Source organism: Rhincodon typus, chromosome 19, assembly GCF_021869965.1.
Source record: "Rhincodon typus isolate 14 chromosome 19, sRhiTyp1.1, whole genome shotgun sequence".
Lineage (NCBI taxonomy): Eukaryota > Metazoa > Chordata > Chondrichthyes > Orectolobiformes > Rhincodontidae > Rhincodon > Rhincodon typus.
The window spans coordinates 30,110,995-30,133,835 of record NC_063350.1 but is presented as its reverse complement, the minus strand read 5'-3'; the positions used below and the strand labels follow the sequence as shown (position 1 = coordinate 30,133,835).

The 22,841-nt window shown below is 40.4% G+C and overlaps 1 protein-coding gene across 1 annotated transcript; it reads left to right on the top strand.

Moving 5' to 3' along the window:
• The first annotated feature begins 989 nt into the window (after positions 1 to 989).
• Positions 990 to 22,213, top strand: si:dkey-7k24.5 (somatomedin-B and thrombospondin type-1 domain-containing protein). The gene is made up of 5 exons (XM_020527751.2): positions 990 to 1,534; positions 6,831 to 7,025; positions 11,100 to 11,178; positions 17,831 to 18,007; positions 21,192 to 22,213. Exons 1-5 carry the CDS (start codon positions 1,312 to 1,314, stop codon positions 21,307 to 21,309), a joined length of 792 nt encoding a protein of 263 aa, XP_020383340.2. The 5' UTR covers positions 990 to 1,311; the 3' UTR covers positions 21,310 to 22,213.
• The last annotated feature ends 628 nt before the right edge of the window (positions 22,214 to 22,841 follow it).

The following is a 22,841-nucleotide window of genomic DNA, read 5'->3' as shown; positions in this document are numbered from 1 at the left end:
TTGGCACACAGTCACACCTCAGTTTACTGCCAAATCTTCTTCGTCTGGTTCCTCTTCTTGTGTATTCTTGAAAGGGGAAGACACAAAACATGTCTCTCATCTAGGCTGGCTTTCCCCCCTCATGATCACAGTCTGAGATAACTCCCAGAAATGTATAATGCAGTTTGCTGTACATTTCTCCCCTTTTAAGTCCATCACTTTGGAGTTTCCTTGACACATTATGCAGTGTGACATCCCAGGGTCTCTCTCACTCTCTCTCCAGACAGCCACTAGCTTGATAGTGGCTGTCATCTTTTGACCCCTGGTCTTTAAACAAAAACATGTAAGTGCTTTGGAGTTCCTCCATGGTTATGACACGAGCAACAGGAGTGTGGGCTATCTCTGATTTGGTCGCGTTGCAATCCTTTGGAAAATGACTTAATTCCGCCGCCGAAGACAATTTAGGGCTGTTGTTGGTTTTGGATTTTAAATGGACTGAAGGATACGCTACCTCTGTTTGTTTATCTGTGAATAAACAGTAATTTCCGCGGACGGGGTCATTTGTAGAATTAAAATCAATGGGACGTAAAGAAAGGACCTCAATGCGCCTTAACTAAAGCGAGAAGTCACTGGATAGATTAAGTAGAATGAACTATCGGGTGCTTTGATATGTGAATTCATTATTAACACCATTAGACAGGTATTGCCTTAAATCTTTGGAAATTCTGGCTGGATTGACGGCGGAATCTCAAACACTTCAGACTCATTAAGAATGATCTAATTTTTTTTAAAAAGTGGATGGCAAAGTTCCCAAGGTCTTAGAGCAATGAACATTTTTTTTTAATGTCTAACTATTTCTGGATTACAAAGTAAAACTCTCCCATGAAACTCATGGAATTAACTGAATCCCGAATAACCACGAACCATTTGAACGTCTTTCAACTTTGTTTTATTCTTTAAAAGATCGACGCCGCATGTTCGTCACCTCAGCCTGGGCTTGGGTTGAAATGGGAAAGAATTTCTCCCAGTCACAATGAGCTGAGTAATAACTCATCAGAGAGCAGCCCATGTTTGTTGAGATTGTGTCGGTTTCAGTCTGTAACACGGCAGATTGATGGCACTAAAGTGGAGGCTAAAGGTCAGAGAGGCTGAAACTGATTGGGAAATGAGAGCGGCCGTGTAGTTGACAGTGGTCCCTTCCGCCGATTTACTGCTGAAGTTTTGGCAGGGAGTCTGACTGCCTGAGACTGGGGAGGGGTGGGGGAAGGCTGGGAAACCATTTCAAACCAGAACGGACCAGGAAGGATCCACTGATGGTGTAGACCGGTTGAAATGGAGTTGAGAAGCATGTTGTGGGTTCTCGCGTTGGGGCTGGTTTTGTTGGAAGCGGCTGCTGAAGGTGGCTGTGTGCAGCTGGAGCGGTGTTGTATTGGGAGAGAATCTGCATGTCACAGCACTGGCTGGCGCCCCGATCGCTCCTACGGAACCTGTTACTGTGACCAGGCTTGTGTACACACCCTGGATTGCTGCCATGATTACCAACTCGCCTGCCCAGGTAAGCGGACTCCTCTCTGTTTAAACAACAACTGCTTCCTATTTTAATAAACAAAAACCTACAATTGTTGCTGCGTGTTCTGTTTAGACTGGGCGAGAAATGCGTATCCACATCTTGAACCAAACCATCAGATGGGCGCCTGTCTAAACAGTAAATAATTTCTGTACTCACTAATAGAGACGGATGCAGTGGGGCTAGTCTGTGGATTAAACAATTTAACGATGTTTATCAAAATAGTGTCGGCTAAATGGCTCAACAGTAAACTCCACATACTACAGCTGTACCCAATAAGTCATCTGAATTCATTGGAAATGCCAATGAAAAGATCCCTGGTTAATCAATATAACCGAGCATTGTACGCCAACGTTAAGGGAACAGAGCGACGCCGTGTTAGAGATACCCCAATGCATTTTCCACTCACTCCGAGGAAAGAAGCGGAAAGCACCTGGCAAAGTGATCCCCTAAAAGTGGAGCATCGGTCCAGAGGAACTGGAAGACCACAAATGAACGGCGAGCAAACTATAAATTATCAGTCAATCCACGACCTGATGGGATAAAACCGTTTATCTTTGACACAGGAACAGATATTAGTGGAGAAGCTTGGCAGCGCCTCAAACGTTCACTCTGCTTTCTCTTCACAGATGCTGCCAGACCTGCTGAATTTCTCCAACAATTCTACAGATTTTCAGCATCAGCAGTTCTTTATTTTGGATTATACTTTAGTTTACCGTGTTAGTCTGGACTAACTTTCGAACGTATTTTTAGTATTTGGACATAGAACTGAGACTAATTGTGGAAAGACCATAATCAGTGGCAGTTGGACGGTTGTACTGTTGGGTTAGAGTGGGATGTATCAGTTATTTAGCAATTCACATACGGATAGGTGCCAACACACAATAAAGAATCATTCTGTTCATTACTCAGCCAAAGACAAATACTATGAAGTCATTTAAACTTACCTGGCAAACGGATGCAGGTAACTGAGGGCGATGTGACTGGTAAGTTAGTCACAATGTTGCTATGAGGGATAATACTTTCAGCTTTTATCAAACAACCCTGTTGGAAATGCAAGCATAATATTCATTTTGTTCAAATTCAGATCCACATGGCTCCTTTATTGATGTTAGAAGTACCCACTTAGTTGATACCTTAAAGGTGTTTCAGAAGGGGGGAAAATGAAAAGGAAGGGATGGGATATAGAACTGTATATGGAAAATATCCAGTATATAAACTGTATATAGAAAATATGCAGGTTGATATTAAAAAAACACAAAGAATAAGAGGGACAAAAGTACGAGAACAGATTAGAGCTGTCAAACTGAAAGTCTTTTAGAAACATATAATTAAGGTTGGGGGCTGCAAATAAGGACTAAAAAGAGATCTCTACCTTCCATAGAATCCCTACAGTATGGAAACAGGCCATTCAGCCCAACACATCCGCACCAACCCTCCAAAGAGCATCCCACCCAGACCCATCCCATCCCTGTAATCCTGCATTTCCCATGTCTAACCCACCTATACCCCTGAACACTATGGGCAATTTAGCATGGCCAGTCCACCTAGCTTGCACATCTTTGGACTGTAGGAGGAAACCAAAGCACCCAGCAGAAACCCACACAGACACTGGGAGAATGTGCAAACTCCACACAGACAGTCACCCAAGAGTGGGGTGAAACCTGTGTCCCCAGTGCTGTCAGGCAGCAGTGCTAACCACTGAGCCATTGTGCCACCCTGGAGACTAAGTACATGGCTGAGGAGTAACCGAATACTTTGTATCTCAGTTAATGACGGAAAGGAATGCTGCAAACCAAAGAGTACAGGAGAAGGCAGTCATTATATTCATGAAATAATACAACACAGAAGGTGACCATTCAGGCCATCATTCCTATACTGTCTTATTGAAAAAGTTGTTGCACTTAGACCCACATGCCTTATTATTATCTACAGCTTTGTAAGCTCTTCATCCCAAAATATCTGCTCAACCCCCTTTCAAGCTTATCTGCAGAACCAGTTTCCACCCCAACTTCAGGCAGAATATCCCACCTCTTGAGTGAAACAGTTCTCCTCATCTGCCCCATAGAGATTTTAACCAATGATTTGGAATCTATGACCTCTAGCAGTTGATCACTTGCCAGAGAAGATAATTTTTCACTTTCTCTATCAAAATCTCTTATCACCTGAACACCATAATTTGGTCAGCTGTTAACTTGTTCTGTCTCAAGGAGAACAGTTGGAGCTTTCTTCATAACTCAGGCCGTTCATCTCTGGCATTATTGCAATAAATTTCCTCTGCACCTTTCTTAACATCATGACTACCAATCATAACACTGTATCACCTATGGACATATCAGACTTTGAAACTCCAATATGTATTTTTTACAAGAGGACAAATACAGGCCAAAATGTCTGCAGATGCAAATCCAGTGGCTAGCTGGAAAGAAATTCTGGAATGTCACACCTTCAGATGTCAAAGAAGCTTCAATGGGAGCAGTACATGACAAACAGAACTGTAATCCTTGTGTTTATCTCAGATTGCGAACATGCTGGTGAAAACATAGCCATCTGGGCATAGTTGTGTTTTCCCCATCAAGAATAACAGGGACAGGGATTAAAAGTGAGCTTCAGCCTTGGTTTGTGTATGTCACCAGTTTGACATCATTGTGTATAAATTAGTGTTCTGTGAAAGTCACAGCTTTAAGATCAACCATTGAACACTTTTGCACTGCAGGTAAAGAAAAGAAAAAAAGTACTTTTCTCACTCTGTGTGCTGTCAGCCAGCCTCTGTCAAAAGGAAGCAGAAAAAGGAATTTCTATCAACCTGCCAAGCAAAGAATTTGTAAATCAAGTGCTCACAGTCAATGGCAATGTACCAGTAACAACCACTGTAATGGCCAAAACATTTGACTTTCTATTAGTTATGAACAAACCATACAAATCGGTGTCTATCTTTTATCTGTTCCCATTTAACTGAAAGGCACAAGAACAAGAGGATATAGGTTTTTAAAGTGATCTGCAAAAGAAGCAAAACTGTAGTGGGGATAAAAGATTTTCACACAGTGAGTAGTTAGGTTATGGAAATGAGGCTGACGCAGGTTCAATGGAGGTATTCTAGAGGGCAGTGGATGATTTTTTGGTTAAAAACAATGCAGATGGGTATGGGAAAAATTCTCATGGGCTGGTGTGGGCAGAATGGGCTGAATAGCCTCCTGCGCTGTCACACTTCTGTGATTCTGTGAATGTTTATCTTTTATTGGACTCAACTGTTATTTCTAATCAGTGCATATGTGTGTATTGCATTCTTACTTCTTCTTGAGTTCAGTAGCTAATAAACTCATTCTTTTGTCAACTCAAGAATGGCTGGTTAAATTAAACCATAAATTCTTTTGATCTGGGAAAAAGATATCCATGAGAGGAGGTGGAATCCTTTGTAAATTAATCATGTTGCAACCAACTAAGGGAGTTAGTGAATAAAAAGAGGAGCCACTTCAACAGTTTTCACCTTGGTACTTGACAACTTCTGGTTTCCTGTCCGGAATCATATTACCTTGTGGAACCTTGTCCGAGGTCTGGTCTCCAGGGACTTCAAATTTTGCTGAAGCGTGATGGTCAGAATTGCCCACAGTATTCAAGCTGAGGCTTAACCAGTGATTGGTCAAGTTCTAACATGATTTCTGCTGTTATTTTCTGTTCCCCAATGTAAAAACTCAAGTCACCCATATGCTTTTCCATTGACTTGATCAACACGCCCTGCTATCCCTAAAAGTCTGTGTGCATTGCCACTGGAGCTTCTTAGCTCGTGAGTGCATGTCCATATTAGATAGGAAAAAAAATATTGTGGTATTGCTTAAAAGGTTGACAGACCTAAAAGTACTACACTAGAGTATCATCTTTTTGGGTTTTTGTCCTGGACTGGGACTTAAGCTGCAATGATTTGACTGAGTGGGAAGATTAGTAACAACTGAGTGAAAGATTAAAGAACTATACAAAATGGAAGCATGAGTATGTCATTCTGCTCTAAGAGCCTGGTCTGCCAGGATAAAATTAGGGAACCTTGCTACATCTTTACAGGGCACTGGTGAGATCTAGTTTTGATCACATTACTTAAGGAAGGCTATTCATGCATTGGATGCAGTTCAGAGAAGATTCAAGGGGCAGATTCCAGGATGAAGGCATAATGTTATGAAGAAAGGTTGAATAGGTTGTGCTTGTACTTATTAGAGATTAGAAGAAAGAGAGATGATCTATTTGAAATGTAATTTCAAACGGGGATTGAGAGGGTAGATGCAGAGAGGATGCTTCCCTTCACCGAACAATCCAGAAATCAGGGGATCAATGTTCAGCACCATTTGCGACTCCTCAGATACTAAAGCAGCCCATGTTAATATGCAGCAAGACCTAGACAACATCCAGGCTTTGGCTGGCAAGTGGGAAGTAACGTTTGTGCCACACAGGTGCCAAGTAATGACCTTCTCCAACAAGAGAGAATCTAATCATTGCTCTTGATATAATCCCAATGGCATTACAATCCCTAAATTCCCCACTATCAATAACACGTCGATTACCATTGGCCAGAAATTGACTGGATCAACCATATAAATTTAGAGACTACAAGAGCAGATCATAGGCTCAGAACTCTGTGAGGGGTAACTCAACACCTGTCTCCCCAGTGCCTGTCCACCGTATATAAAACACAAATCAGGAGTCTGATTGAATACTCTTCATTTAGCTAGATGGGTCCACCTCAAACAACATTCAAGAACCTTGATGCCACCCAGAACAAAGGAGTGTGCTTCCTTGGCACCCCACCCACCATCTTCAGCATTCAATTCTTTCACTACCCACGCTGGAGATGCTGGAGAATCTGAGATAACAAAGTGTAGAGCTGGATGAACACAGCAGGCCAAGCAGCATCAGAGGAGTAGGAAAGCTGACGTTTCGGGTCCAGACCCTTCTTCATTTACTAGCTCCCCCTCATCAACTGTGAGTTACATCCTCAAAGAATTCCAGTAGATTAGTTAAGAATGATTTCCTTTTTGTAAATCCATGCTGACTACAGCTAATAATTGCTGGCATCCATTGCCCAGTTTTATGCAGGTAGCATAATCTTTTAAGGTGATGTACTCGAATATTCTTGGTGGCGCTGGAAGCACCCTAATATGAATGCAAAGCACTAATGCAAATTAATTTTCAAGATGAAAATGATTGGGAAGATATGCTTTGGATTATTTTAAAATAAGTGCTTGAATCTTTCGTACATGTAAAGTCCATAGTATTAATCTTTCTCTTGGTTTATTAGCTGTTTCTTGTGAAGTGTCTGAATGGAGTTTCTGGAGTGGCTGTGCAGAGCAATGCAAAAATACTTACCGTGTTCGTCAAAGATACATCACACAAGAGCCACAAAATGGTGGCAAACCATGTCCTCCCTTGGAAGAAAGAGCGGGCTGTGTAGAATATCGTAGTGATGGGGATACAATGTGCAGGCAATCCTTGGGTAAGTAAGTTAAATTTATTGGTGGGATCTGTTTATATTACTGTTCATAAGTGAAGAATATTGACACTGTAAACACAACTTTCAGCAATAGCTGAACTCTTATTTAACTAAAGGGACGTAACCCCTTGGACTGAGAACAATTAAATTTGACTGGGTGAGTCTTTTATGATTTTGTGATGTGATGTTTAATTTATTCAAATCCATTTGCAGTATGTGAGTAAGGTAGGTGTTTCTATAGAATGTTTTGAAAGATATTTAATGTGTTAACATTTATACAAAAACCTCTCTTAAGACACAATTTGTGTATCAGAATTTAATCAAACAGGTTAACAGACCACTATTATGTCAATTTTAGGATTTGTTTTTTTTGCAATGTTATAAAAATGAATAAGTTTCAACCCAGGCAGCAGGAGGCAAAATTATTTGTAAGGGGCTTAGTTTCAAGGTAGTGGTTACTCACCATTGGTCTAAGATTAGAAGTATTAATTAATCTGTAAGTTTACTCCATTCTTACCTTTGGTGCACTACATGCATGCTCAGAGCCCTCTGATTTTTAGATTGTCCAGTGTCTACAGTAAATAGGTTGAGAACGAACAAGTCCCTACAGCCAAACAAACCATAACAGAAAGTGCAATATTTCAGCTTTGCTTTGTGTGAATATACTAGGTACAGCATGTAAAAGTTGAATTTTTGAGACCAGTTTTTAATGCAACAATTTAAGGGTTGACTTCTACACACATGATACTTCTAAAGGGTTTACAACATCCTTGATTTGGGCCAAAATTGCATCCTTTACATGGATTAGCTATTGCGATGAGTCCACAGATTGGTCAGCAGCTGCTGACCCGCTGCTATGACATAAACTCAGGCAAGGTCCAGAGTTGCAGTTTGTTTAGTTCCAAGTGGGAAAGGATGGAATCAGCAGTTTGTTTAGTTGCAGTCATGCCTCCATGGGAGTGCTGTGAATTGGACAATCAACAACAATAATATTTGCAGAATATCTGTTCAAGCAGCTCCCAGCTCACGGCTGATCAACATCAAAGATTTCCTGGACAGCAGGTTTTCTCTGTAATGAGGTCAGCCAGGTGGACTTCATAGAGTATGTTTTCCCTGATTGGGGCTGTTAATCTGGTCCAATCAAGGATCTCTGGCTGACAGATATAAACAGGAGGCTCTGCTCACTCTGAGAAGGCTAGATTAATGTCAAGGATGCTCCATATGTAAATAAAGGGTGACTAGGTGATGGGATTTTAGCCTCAGGAATTATTTCACTCTCTGCTACTGTTTTATGCTGAGTATGTGGAAGGGAGGGGAATGGGTCAACAGATAATCCTTTCATCCTTGAAAAAAATTTTAAAAATTAATCAATTAAAACCTTTAACTGATTAAAGATTTAATAGCATCTTAGGTTTGTTTAGTACATCCTCAACAGTGGTGTGACCCTTTGATCTTTTACTTATAAATGCTGTGTCTGGTACTACCTCTCTCTCTCCTTCCTGAAGAAGGAGTAAGGCTCTGAAAGTTTGTTTTCAAATAAACCTGTTAGATTGTAACCTGGTGTTGTGATTTCTGACCTTGTTAAAAAACAAAGATTGACTTTCAGATGAAAGACATGAAAGATAACAATCTTTGACATTCTAGTGAACAAAAAAAGCTGTCCAACACTGCCATGAATATTTTCAATGCTGCAATCTCCACTGCTCTCCATGGAAGAGGAGCCCAAAAATTGACAACATTCTGAGACAAGAAATTCCTCCTCATCTCTGTTTTAAATGTGAGACTCCTTATTTTGAACCATGCCCCCTAGTTCTAAACTTCCCCCATGAGGGGGAAAAAATCCTTATCACCATCTGTCTTGTCAAACTGCTTCAAAATCTTATTTCAATAATATCATCTGTCATTCTTCTGAAGTCCAAAGACCTGCTTAACCTTTCCTCACAAGACAATCTCCCTTCATCCCAGGATTCAGCTTAGTGAATCTTATGTATATGCTTAAGTATATCTCCCATTAAGTAAATGGATGAAAACAGAACACAGTATTGAGCTATTGTCTCCCCATGCCCTGTACAGTGATGGGAATCTGCATGCTAAATATTCGTGAATCATTTGCAAGGACATCCAGATACAGTTGTTTGACAGATTGCACTCTTTAATCTTTTAGAGAACATTGTTTTTCTATTCTTCCTGCCAAAGTGGCCAGCCTGTCTTTTTATTATATGATACACCTTCCATGATATAAAATCCAGCCCACTATCTATCAAAAATTATCTATATGCGTATATAAAACTTCTGAGAGATGCATTGCTCTTCAGGCATCACATTTTCACCTGCACAAAGATTTCTCTGAACAAAAAAACCAAGAACTGTGGATGCTGGAAATTAGAAACAAAGTCAGAAATTGCTGGAAAAGCTCAGTAGGTTGGGCAGCATCTGTGGAGAGAAAGCAGAGTTTTGGGTCCAGTGACCGTTCTTCAGTTCTAAATGCCAACACAGAAGCCCACAGGATGTCTGTGTCAAAGTGCAAGTTTAATGAACAGCTAATGCTGTTGGTCCATCATTCAGTTTAAAAACTGGGTCATCCTGATACAATTCAGACCTTTATCTTTTGTACTTCCAGAAAAAGTACACTTGTCAATAAATCTCTGATAAACCTAAGTATGTGTTAACAAAGAAAAAGAACAAAGAAAATTACAGCACAGGAACAGGCCCTTCAGCCCTCCAAGCCTGCACCGATCCAGATCCTCTATCTAAACCTGAAACCTATTTTCCAAGGATCTATATCCCTCTGCTCCCTGCCTATGCATGTATCTGTCTAGATACATCTTAAATGATGCTATCATGCCCACCTCTACCACCTACGCTGGCAACACGTTCCAGGCACCCACCACCCTCTGCGTAAAGAACTTTCCACGCATATCTCCCTTAAACTTTTCCCCTCTCACCTTGAAATCGTGATCCCTAGTAACTGAGTCCCCCACTCTGGGAAAAAGCTTCTTGCTATCCACCCTGTCTATACCTCTCATGATTTTGTAAACCTCAATCAGGTCCCCCCCTCAACCTCCGTCTTTCTAATGTAAATAATCCTAATCTACTCAACCTGAACTCATAGTTAGTGCCCTCCATACCAGGCAACATCCTGGTGAACCTCCTCTGCACCATCTCCAAAGCATCCACATCCTTTTGGTAATGTGGCGACCAGAACTGTACGTAGTATTCCAAATGTGGTTGAACCAAAGTCCTATACAACTGTAGCATGACCTGCCAACTCTTGTACTCAATACCCCGTCTGATGAATGAAAGCATGCCGTATGCCGTCTTGACCACTCTATCGACCTGCGTTGCCACCTTCAGGGTACAATGGACCTGAACACCCAGATCTCTCTGTGCATCAATTTTCCCCAGGGCTTTGTTGTGTTCTTGTATTGTTCGTGAATTAGATCCACGTATAGATCTGACACCTCTGATTTGACGTGTCGGATTGTGTAGCCAGCTATGTGCAGTTTTCAGTGAAGTGTGCCCAGAGGCATAACTGACTTTTGCTGATTTTTACATCATGTTTACTCTCATCTGGCATTTACCTTATAGAGTTTTATATAATATGTATATGTAATATGCCTATTCTTTTGGTTTGCCATCCTTATGAAACAGTGTATCTTTCAGGTTGTGAATGAGCAGCAGCATTACATTTTCTACATTGAGGAAAGACAAAAATATAACGACTTGCATAAGGAGCAGCATTTTCATTCACTTTGTTTAAAATGCAACATGTAAATATTATTTCACAATCAAGAATTTTAGTTAAGTTAAGATTTATTTTGCCACCTAATAGTAAAAAAAAATCACATGGGGAAGTTTGCATTCTTTATGGTGCTGTGTGCATTCATATTTGACCACATAAATAAATAAAGTTAATGAATAATGCACTTCTTATATCATTCATAATATACATTTAATTTTCCATTGGTGGCAATCTTTACGTGTTGCTAGGTTGTACAAACCTTTGTTTGTAGCTTGTTGGACATCTGCCTGGTGTTGTCACTCATGATTTACATCTTTCTATTTTAATGTGTACAGTCCCTGCCTTGATTACTATGGGAGGATATGGAAAAGCAAGAAGAAAACGAGATGTATTCATTGAATCTGAGGCACCAGGGTAAGTAAAAAGTCTCAAATATGTTTGCCACAGTGTACTGAGATGGATTTAGTTACGCCTAATTATACTATAGATCTAAAACAAGCAATTAGAGAAATGTTAGAAAAATTGTTTTCTCAATCAAATCTGGTAGTATCATCATTATTTAAATTGAGCATTCATATTCCGGTTGCCAAAAGAGTTCAAAATGAAATGAGTTTGAAACTGTTAGCTCAAAGCAGGAAGGAAGGAAGGAAGGAAGGATATCTGCTCAATGGCTAATCCTTGTTGTATTCGGCCTGCTAGGAGTGCTTGGTGTAGATTGGATGGAGAATTGGAAAAATGTTTCGTTATCAACTTCAACTGATCAGTACCTTAAACAACATTCTCAAAACTAACAAATGCCATGTATGGATTCTCTAATGTATAATATTTACAGTAAGTGCATTTAGTTTGAATGAAGCATATGTAAACCAATTATCGAGTTATCAACAATTAATTCCACATTAAATGCAAATGTGACAAGATAAATTCAGTAACTCTGTTCATCCAGTGATACTTTGCACTCAAAAGAGAATAAAGGTTAGACAATCACTGCTACTCTTCAGCCCTATTTTTGACCAAAACTCCCTTTATATCTGATTATCATGTTGTGAATGTGGTGGCATTGGAACTGCCCCAATATTTTCTAAAGAAGAATTAAGAATAATTCAAATTAATGACATAACAGCAAAGTGCGCTACAGATTAGAACAAAATTTTAAATGTACAGGTTGTAGAAGTAGCATTTGTTAAATTGAGAATGTTCCTTTGTGGATAAATAGTACTGCATTATTGTAGCTTTCTTAGCATTTGTTCCTGACTAACCTAAAATGCACAACAGTCAAAAATGTTTCTTTTAAAGTGAAATTGCTGTGGAGACTTAAATGTCGATTCTTTGATCAAGATTTGGTGATGTTCTGTAGGATTTTTATGATGTGCCTTGGTCAAGTCATCGACCAAACTCTAATCAATGACCGTAGTATTCTTTATATCTCCATGAAAATATGGCTCTTTTGATGTTCCAAACTTCTTCATTTATCTCTGAGCAGGATAAGGCCATTGTTAAAGAAGCAGTTCTACTTAGGGAGTCAAAGTTGTGCAAGACAAGTAACTAAAGATTGAAACTAATTTCAAAATGCAAAACTGTTGTTTCAGTAAACATAATGCAAAAGTATGTTACCAGATCAACAGAGTAGAAGCAGATTTATAATATTCTAAATATTAAAATTTAAAGTATGAGAGTAAATTGATCTATTCTTCTAATCAAGCTGGAGGTTGTGCTTAAAAGTGTTTAAAGTTGTGCTTTAATTTGCACGCAAAGAATAGGGTTCTAACGTTGTAACCTAATTCTTTAACCTGTAATCCCTTTGACTAAAACTAACAACTGAATTTATATTTGTCCAAGGAGATCAACTTCCTATGTTTGTTAAAGATACCGGGCTCAATTTTGCTACTACATAACTGAATTTCCTACCCAATCTTTGTCTTGTTCATCATGAAGGTTTGGATGAATTATAACTTCCTTCAGCCATCTTTCTTGGAAATCACCACAAACTCCACTCCCACACTCTTAACTCGAGTTCCATTCTTTGACACTATTAAGATTGAAAGACCATTCCAGAATTTTGACTTATTTGATCTTAACATGAGCTTTGCCCCGATTTCTAACACATTTCAACCCCTATGTTCTCTCCACCAAGTCAACATATTTCAAATTCATAGCTTTGCTTGTCTCCGACTCACCTCAGTTCCTCCAAAACTGAACATCTTAACAATTCATTTATCACCTTCAGATTTGATCACTCTAATGCTGTCCTCCCGGGCCATCTTTGATCACCATCTATAAATTCCAACTTCTCAAAATGGCTACCCATACCTGTCCCAGTGTGTCCTTCTTGCTCATCAACTTTTTTCTGGCTGACATAGTGTCTTCCCATTGCTAGTACATTAAGATTAATATCTCATTCACATTTTCAAATCACTCCAAAGACCTTGCATGTCAGCTCTGCAACCCTGCCCAGACTTGCTTCCCCTCTGCTGTTTTTAGTTTGTTATTACTCACTCTTGGGCATCCTGTCACACCCCTCTCAACACCTCCCTTTCACTATATTTCTTTGGCCCTTTGAATATCTTCTCAAACATATCTTTTCATTCAAATGTTCATCCTAAATGCTGCCCACTAATTCCGTGTCCCATGTTCCTTACTATTACTGTAAATTGGCCATTTTGTAAGTGCACAGTGCCACTATTCTTTAAACTTTGTCACAAATCTTGAACAGTACAACTATGACATCAGGAAAAGTTAGAGCACTGCTTCCCAAGCTATGGTTCACAACCCTCATTGGGGTCACAAAAACAGCAGATGTATTGTGAACACTTCCTCCTCTGAGCCTGCACTCTGCATTGGCCCTTAGACCCAGACAGCCTCATGTCCTGTTTTTGCCCTGCTTCTTTCTTAATCTTTGTCTGAGGGATGACAGAGGAGTGTAATGAGCCTGGTGGGTGGGTGCATATATGTGGCTTCATAGACATCTTGTATAGGTTGCAAACCCTGAATAAGAAGGTACTGGTCCTGCAGTTGCATTTAGTGGGGTGGCAGCTATTGGGTTTTTCCTACTGACAGTCCCAGGGTTGCATTTTTGTAGAGGTGGAAAGTGCAGGACGCATGCAGTGAGGAAATACAATTGGACCTTCCTTCAGTTTTCCATTACTGGGGATTATGGAGAGTGTGACTGAAACCTCCAAAGTGCACAGAATAATATTTTTTAAAAGTAGATTAAAAACAGACTTCAAAATGATATGAAGCATGACATATTGATCAATAATATACAGCTTTAATTATTGAATATTGAATGTTACCACAATGTTTTATTTTTATTTTGTTAGCATCTGGATTCACATTAATTTTCAATAGTTAGGATAGGGTCATCTTGGGAAATAGTTTAGGCATCACCACTGTATGGGATACTGTGTTTTATTTTGAAAATAGGAATCCTTTGGTCATTCCACTTTTGCTGGAGAAAGAGTAATAACTGATGGAAAAGCTCCATATAGCTACAGTAACCCCAGGGAGTTATAGCTGCTGAGAAGTGACTAAGGATGAAGCATAAAGCTTGCAGACATCCTAACTCCCTCAATATGGGAGAAATGCGTAAGGAAGCTATACTTCTTTAAGGAGCCTGTTGCTCTTGGTGGTTGTGAAAGAGCTAGTAATAAATAATTTTACAAAGAAATTAATTGGATACATATAGATGAGGAACCTGCAGTAGTGAGCTAAACACAGCTGTTCTTTCAGAGCCAGTATTGGCATGGCGGGCTGAATGGTCTCCAGTGTTATAAGTTTCTACAGTTTTATAATACGTTATCTTCAGCAGCTCATTGCTGCAACTGGCATTGTATTCATTGACTCTTGTAGTCTTATAGCTTCAACATCCTTGTCTCTGACTCCTTCTCAGCTGCAACAGGAGATATGGCCAAGGTGAGTCAGTCTGTAGTTAATGTTTGCATTACACAACTGACGGATGCCATATTGATAAATTCAAATTATTTAATCCCTTTCTTCACGGACACCCAGAAAAGCAGGATACAGCTGTAGGATTCATGCAAATGCAGGGTTAAGATGTTCTCAACACCCAATCTATGGTATTACTGCATGCACACACATGGCCCCACAGGCTATTCTGGACAAGCCCACTGACCTTGTGAAGTACAAAGGTTCCATTCCATTGATGTGTATATATTATATGGTCAGCGGCAGTGAATTAAATGGATCTGTGCTTATTTTTGAGGTAGCTGCTCAATATCTTGGTTCAATCCTCTATTCCATTGCTCTTTGTCCTGTCATGTTTTCTATATTATCCTGTGTTCTGAGCCTCTTTGTCCTGTCGTGTTTTGTATATTATGCTGTGTTCTGAGCCAATCTCACACTGCCTCTTAGTTCACCAGATTCTGAATAGTCTGATCCAGAAACTCATCCTCTTCACCGATTTTGAGGTTCTGTCCAGTTGCTGCTTGAATACAGAGTTCCTCAGCTGCAAGCATTCAATTTCCTGGCACTTATTGTGATTCACCTAACCCTTGATAGCTGATATATCACAAGACTTCCTGCACTCTATACCCCTAACTTAATACTGTAGATATAATTAGCCTGAGCTCCTTTTGGTATTGTTCTGGCCTCTCATAGCATGAGATTCTGAGTTTGATTCTGAACTTTAAAGTAACCAGTCCCTGTTACACTCACAACCAAGTGTCCTTTGGCTTTATAGTATGTCAATTTGCAACACTGGGTTAAACAGCATGCAGAAAGCTGCATGTGAGTCCAACTGAGTGGACTACCATGTCTGTGGTATTTCCACAGGTGATCACCTCTGGCACTGTAGTATTTGCCACCTCCCACCAGTACGTGGAAGTAGTTTTGAGGTAGTTTTTGCCAGCAACCCTCCTTTGGCTTTGCTTTATCTTGGGTCTATCTCGTGATTAGTGCTGGAGGATACACCATCATACAGTTCTCAAAAGAGGAACTATTCACAGATAATAAGGTTTGGTTGTTGACTTGTTTGCCGAGCTGGCTTGTTTTTGTTCAGACGTTTTGTCACCATGCTAGGTAGCTTCATCAGTGAGGCTTCCGATGAAGCGATGTTGTTCTACTCCACTTGGAATTTATACAGTCCAGTCTGTTATGGTGAGTTGTGTCATTTCTGGTTCTGTTCTGTATGGGTTTGTATATGGGGTCTAATTCTATATGTTTGTCGATTACATTATGGGTTGAGAACCGTGTCTCTAGGAATTCCCCTGCGTGTCTATGTTTGGCTTGAGCTACTATGGTTACGTTGTCCCAGTTAAACTGATGACCTTCATTGTTCAACTGTACTGATATTAAGGAAAGTTTGTCATGTCGTTTTGCTGCTAGCTGATGTTTGTGTATTCTGATGGTTAGTTTCCTTCCTGTCTGTCTTTTATAATGTTTGTGGCAGTTGTTACATAGTATTTTGTGAACCACATTGGTTCCGTATGCTGTGGGAATGGGGTCTTTAATCCTTTTGAGTGTTTGTCATAGAGTGGCTGTGGGCTTGTGTGCTACCATGATTCCTAGTGGTCTTAGGAGTTTTGTTGTCAGTTCTGACATGTTCTTGATGTAGCACAGTGTGGCCAGTGTGTTAAGGCGTACTGTGTCCTCTTGTTGTTGTCTATTTAGTGGGCATCTGCAGATGAAGTTGTGGGGATATCCGTTCATAGTGAAGATTTTGTATAGGCGCTCTTCCTCTTTTCCTGCGTGGTTCTGGTGTGTTGCAGTGGTGGCCCATTCAAATAGTGTCCTAACACAGCTTTGTTGGTGGATGTTGGGTGGTTGCTGTGGAAGTTGAGGAGTTGGTCAGTGTGGGTTACTTTCCTGTATACTGAGGTTTGGGACTCCCTGTTGGTCATATATTCAACTCTGATGTCCAGAAACGGAAGCTGATTGTTGTTTTCTTCTTCTCTCATGAATTTAATCCCTGCGAATACGTTGTTGATGAGGTGGTTGGTCTGTTCTAGTTTGTGTTTAATAATGACAAATATGTTGTTCACATACCGGATCCACAGTTTATGTTGAATGCGGGGGTGGGTGGTGTGTTCTCGCCTTTGCATGACTGCCTCTGCAATGAGTCCTCAGATAGGTGACCCCATGGGTGTGCCATTGATCTGTTTGTATACTTGATCATTTAGGACGAAGTGTGTGGTACAAATCTTTGCTAAAACCTTAAATAGGAAGGTTTATTGCATGATGGCAATAAGTCCAACTATGTTTGGTCAGGCATCATTACTAGGAATTTTCCCATTGATAAATTTAATTGTGTGTAAACTTTCATCTAGCCTCTGTTGTATTTAGTTACAAACACAAATTAGTATTGACAGCAAAAACATTTTTAATGTTGGGTTCATCTGACCTGGAGGCAGAAATTTAAAATTGCTACAGTTTTCTGGATCTGCTTAACTGCATTACTTTTTCGCAGTCGTACTTTAGCTGTGATCTGTAACCAATAAGTTAGCTCAGAAAGTAAGGAATCCTCCACTCATGGGCAGTCATTCCAATTATTGTTTCAACTTTGTTGCTAAGAAGAGATTGCAGTAATGACCGCATTTTCTAGCTCTACACACCTACAAATGATGTTAACAACAATTCTCTCTTAACAGTTAACCATCGTAAACAAGATCAAAACCACAGACAATTCAACAGCAATGCAATGGAAATTATCTCGTCTTGTTGTTGGCCATTGCCACAGCTATTTCACAGAATAATTTAACATTTCATAGTATTTTAGAAGCTGCAGCTGAAAAGAAAGCCATTCAGTGCAAGTTGCTAGCTCTTCAATTGGAAACGTCTACTTTAATCAATGCTTTAACAATTTACATATCCTTTCCCTGTATTTTTTTTTATAATCTTCTTTTTCAAATACTCCACCAATTTCCATTTTAATTGTTACAGTCTGTGCCTCAGTTGCAGAATGGTGTATGAAACCATGCTACTAATTTAAAAAGAACTGTTCAAACCTTCTCCTTTATTGGCATTTTAAAGAAAAATACATTGTACTTTATATTTACTGGTGTACTTTTTCAAACATTAGTTTTTTGTTTTTCTTTTCCTTGCCCCATAGGTATTGTGTAGAATTTAAAGTGAAATCATTGACTCCACATTGCTTGGTAGAAAACCATCCGCACACTCGGTGGATGCAGTATCTTCGAGAGGGATTCACTGTTTGTGTAGAATGCCAGCCTCCAGCTCTGAACTCGAGGTTCCAAAGATGTTATGGTGATGGCTCAGAAGCTGAAAGGCAAGCAATTACCTTTTTCAAATGGTTTTCCTAACAAAGGTAGTTTCTTGCTTGCTGGAATTGTGTGCCTTAGAGATGACGGAATTTATTATTCCCGAAGGTGTCGGGTATGTTTTGTAATACAGCTAAAATGTTAAATGTTATCCAGTTAGTAAAGTCGTATTTCATTCGCAGCCAGAAACAGCATAGAGAGCTCTTAAGATTACATCATGGAGGTAATCTTGACCTTATGCAATAAGGTCGAGTCTAAAATGGATATTATTAATCAGTTATCTGTCATAATGGCAGCTGAATCCTGACATGTGAGTCTGCTAGTTTTGCAAGATAAAATTAATGTGGGCCTTGATAGACCATAATCTGCAACATCACCACTGTCAGTTAAGTCCTGTCTGCTTGTTGCTTCCAACATTGCATCACTCTGTCATAGCAAAGGTGATGTTCCCAGCTCAATGTTCCCATCCTCCTCCTTGGAAGACTGCTCCCACTCTCCCAATTCTTCTCTGTACATCGCATCCTCACTTTGCCTGCTCCAGTTATGCAGAGCACAACGTGAAAAGATTGGACTGTACTGTAAGGCTCCCCTGACTGCTCCAAGCGTCAGAACCTCGTCTTCAGGAGGCCTAGCTTCTGTCCTACATTGGCCCTGGTGAAAGAATGGGCTGCATTGTTGCTAGATATTCTCCTTCAATCAGGGTGTTCCATACTGGAGTCATCAGCCATGGTTGCAGAATGGAGCCCTTGTTGCCCAGTAATTATCTTTGTAAGGTATCCAGCCTTTAGCAGGAACATGAAAGTTTTCAAGTATATAGGCATCATGGCAGTTCCCAGGGTACCTGACGCAGACTTCTAAGAGGTGGTACTGATGATCACAGATGACTTGTACATTGATGGAATGGAACCTTTTTCTATTGATGAAGTCAGCTGTGTTATGATATGGTGCTCTCAACACCATGTGTGTACAGTCTATAGAACCCTGAACCTGAGTCAAACCTGCCAGGCTGGCAAAGCCTACTGCCTGAGCTGTAGCACTGACCTCGTCACAGGGAAATGAGAGGAAGTGGTATGAGCTTGTGCAGATTGCATTGGTAACAGCCTGGATAGATTTGTAGGTTAAGGATCCTGCACAGGTCCCCGGTGGATTCTCGGAAGCAGTTGGTTGCATAAAAATCTAGTGTAGAAGTCACCTCGATGGCGACTGGGATAGGATTGCTACCCATCCCTTCAGCTTGCCATTCCCACTTCAGCAGATGACGCAATTCTGTGACAGTTCACTAGAGCATCCTCAATCAATGCTGGCAATGTACCTCGTTCTTCAGGAGGAAAGTAGATCGAGGGCAATACACTCTGGGCCTCCTATGCATACAAGACTGGCCAGAGCCCTCCTCCCAACCAACCTGATGTCAGCCCTGACTGATGAGTGACCAAGTCCCTGACTGATCTTTGCAAAGGTCCCCAAATGACTTGCTGCTAATGTCTGGAGTGGTTGCAATGGAGCTGGAGGCCTGAAGAGAGCTCACTGCCCATGAACAGAACACTTGTCCCTGACTCTGCCAAGTGACTGACTATGTACGAGCCTCTGGTCTGAGATAGAACGTAGTTCAGACTGATTGTAGTGGAGCCCCTGACTGACAGACCCCTTTGACTTTTTCGAATGGACTGTTCCCATTGTATTTTGAGAGATGGCTACTTGTTTGAAGCACATTCAGTGTGTCTGCTGTGTACACTGCTGACATGTGCTGTGGGTGTGACATTGACATAGCACAGTGCCATCCAGCAACATGTCCACCCCCTTGGAGACAGTAAGGATTGCAGATGCTGGAAGCTAGAGTCAATAAATATGAAGCTGGAAATGCACAGCAGGTCAGATAGCATCCGAGGAGCAAGGAAGGTCAAAGTTTCGGGCTGAAACCTTTCATCAGGACTGCGGTGGTGGGGGGAGCCCAGAAATAAATTGAGGGAGGGTAGGTGAAATGGAGGTGGGTGGATGCAGGCAGGGGTTTATTGTGATTGGTCAGTGGAAAGGGGAACGGATGGGTGAGTAGGAATATGGACAGGTTGGGGGTGGAGAGATTTTGAAGTTTAAATACCTGACCTGCTGTTGTCACCATGGGATATTGTCAGTGGCAATGATGGGCAGTCCACTGACCTCAGGCAGGTGGCTAGTAAATGATTACTTCTCAGCCCGCGAGCATTTTATTAGTATTAGGCCAACCCCCTTGCATGGGGATATTGCCGGATGAACACTAGTGGTTTCCCAGTGGCGTTCCTGGGGATGTGCGGCTTTCTTTAATGATCGTTCCTCCATGGTGCATGGAGGGCTCCCCTCTGACTCCCATCCACCAGTAACAGCTCCTGGCACTGTCACCTTCCAGTTCCTAGGACCTGCCTGTCCAGCCTCAGAATTTGAGAAAAAAATCTTTCCTGGTTTTTGTGCTTGTCTCAACTTGGAGGTGCCCAGTCCCTCCTGCTGCAGCCTCAGCCTCTTCTGCAGCCACATCTATTGATAATGCTGCTGAGGCCAGTGAGTTGACAGCCCATTGACTGGACTGGCAACTCTGAGAAGCTGGGCTTCTGTGCTTAATTGGACAGTAGCTTCAATGGGTGGCTCTCAACAGACCTGTTGTTGGTACGATGGTTCGGGACTACTTCTTGGAAAAATCTAGCCTGTGAGCTGTTGCAGCAGATTAAAATCTGGTGAACGGTTTGTGTTTCCATGTGTTGTTATTCCACATTACTGATATTTTTCTACTTTACAACTGTGATTACACTTAACATGCCTTTAAAGCACCTTTGAAATATCCAGTGTTTATGAAAGGTGCTATATAAATAGAATTCTTTCTGTTTTTCTTAAACCATTCCCTAACACACTGTGAATACACATGTTCATTGTAAATCCAATAATTAATTCAGGTTTGTGTATCTAAACAAATATTTATAATCTTTCTACGGAATGTACATTTCACCAGTATTACCAAGTATAGAACTACAGTGCTGCATACAGTAAATCTCTTTAAAAAATGACCATTTTGTGAATTTGCTTGAAGTGCTGAATGAGACTGATAACTCTGTAGAAGATAGCTTGTGTGGAAAACAAATAGCAAAACTAATTCTGAAGTTCAGAGTCGGCTAATGGTTATTCACATAGAATTGTTAAAGTGTATTTGTGTGTCTCTCTCTTTCACAGGAATCTGATTCTGCAGTGGCAAGCAATTGGTAATCCTCGATGCAGAGGAACATGGAAGTGGATTCGACAGATCGAATCATGTTCTTGTCCTCAAGTTCATAGTTTTTTATTCATTTGAAGCCAACTCATTCCATCCATGGAGAATATTCATTTTATTAATACCTACTAAGCACTTATACTTCAGACACCAGTCAGCTGGAAACTAATTCAAACAATGTTAAGACTAAACATGTGACATGATATATTCTGAAGTCTGCAAAATATTGTGTAAATGCATATGGTGAAGTGGCTGAACTATTAGTTTCTGTAAACCATTTTATTTTCCAGCATTTTCAATACATTGTATCCCATCACAGAATGTGAGAGAGAGAAACTGTTTTTAACCTTTCATGAAAAGGAATAAATCAAATGAAGAGGAAGTTTTTAAACTGAATTTCCCAAAGAACATTTAAGACTTTCAAAAGTAAAAATAACAAGCCAAATGTTACACAATTAGTTCAGTGATTGGTTGCAGGAGTTGCCTTACATGTCAGAAAGCTTCAGTTACTGCTGAGTGAGTGTTTGACATCCATAATGCTCCCTATGCAGTCTGACATTTATTATTCATAAATGTTTAATTAGCAAAGCTAGTGCACTGTAACATGTACCTCTTTGAAGAAACACAGAGCATTCATTTCCATGATCCTTGATGAAAATCTAGTTGTGGCTGGGAAGCATCTTAGTTCATGTCAGTAAAAGATTAGATAGCTGCTCATTCCAGCAGAGCTTTCTGTCACTTTAGAAAAATTTTCATTTCTCATTACTGTTTTCTTATGGCTAACAATGTAACAACTCTGTCACTTAACTTGAAGAAATCGAAATTCCAATGTGAAATCTTGGCAAGAATATTAACAAATGGGAGACTTGAGGGGAACACAGTGTGCAGAAGATCAATTATAAATTCCAATTAAATGTTTGCTTGTGAAGTGGAGAATCTGTAGGTGAAACTGCCATTTTAAAAATAAACTGGTTAACACATTTGATGTAAGAGTGGTCTAGTATGTTTTTATCTGCATATTGGTTTTCTTCCTATTCAAAAAGACCACCTACTTGTAAACCGGTATTATTGCCCGTCTTCATTCTTAGTCACTCACTATCCCTGAAACTTTTATTCACGCCTTTATAACCTTCAAACCCAACTTCTTCTGAATTTTACCCTCTATGAAGTTAAGCTCATTGTGCATTCTGCAAACAATGTCACAGCCTGTTCACTTAATATCACCACTGATTTCCACTAGCTACCTGTTCCTCTGTATAATGTCTTCAAAACCTTCAACGTTGATCACAAATATCTCCACACCGCTTCAGGACATTATGAGCAACAATATAGTTTTTAAAGTATAACCTGTGTCATAGGAAATGCAGCAGCTAATTTACACACAGCTTCACTTAGCTGAGAAGAGTCTTCTAGCTCAGTCTTTCTCTATAAGAGATATGGCTTCATTCTGCCAAGAGAACAGAACAATTATACATGTGTACACTGCAGCCCAGGATTGGCAGCAGCTTCTGAAACTCAGACTTCAACTCAACAACCTTTCACACTATCCCTGTCGCTACAACATCAACAGAGGAGGCCGAACACTGAGCAATCCTGAGGTTACTCCAAGCCTT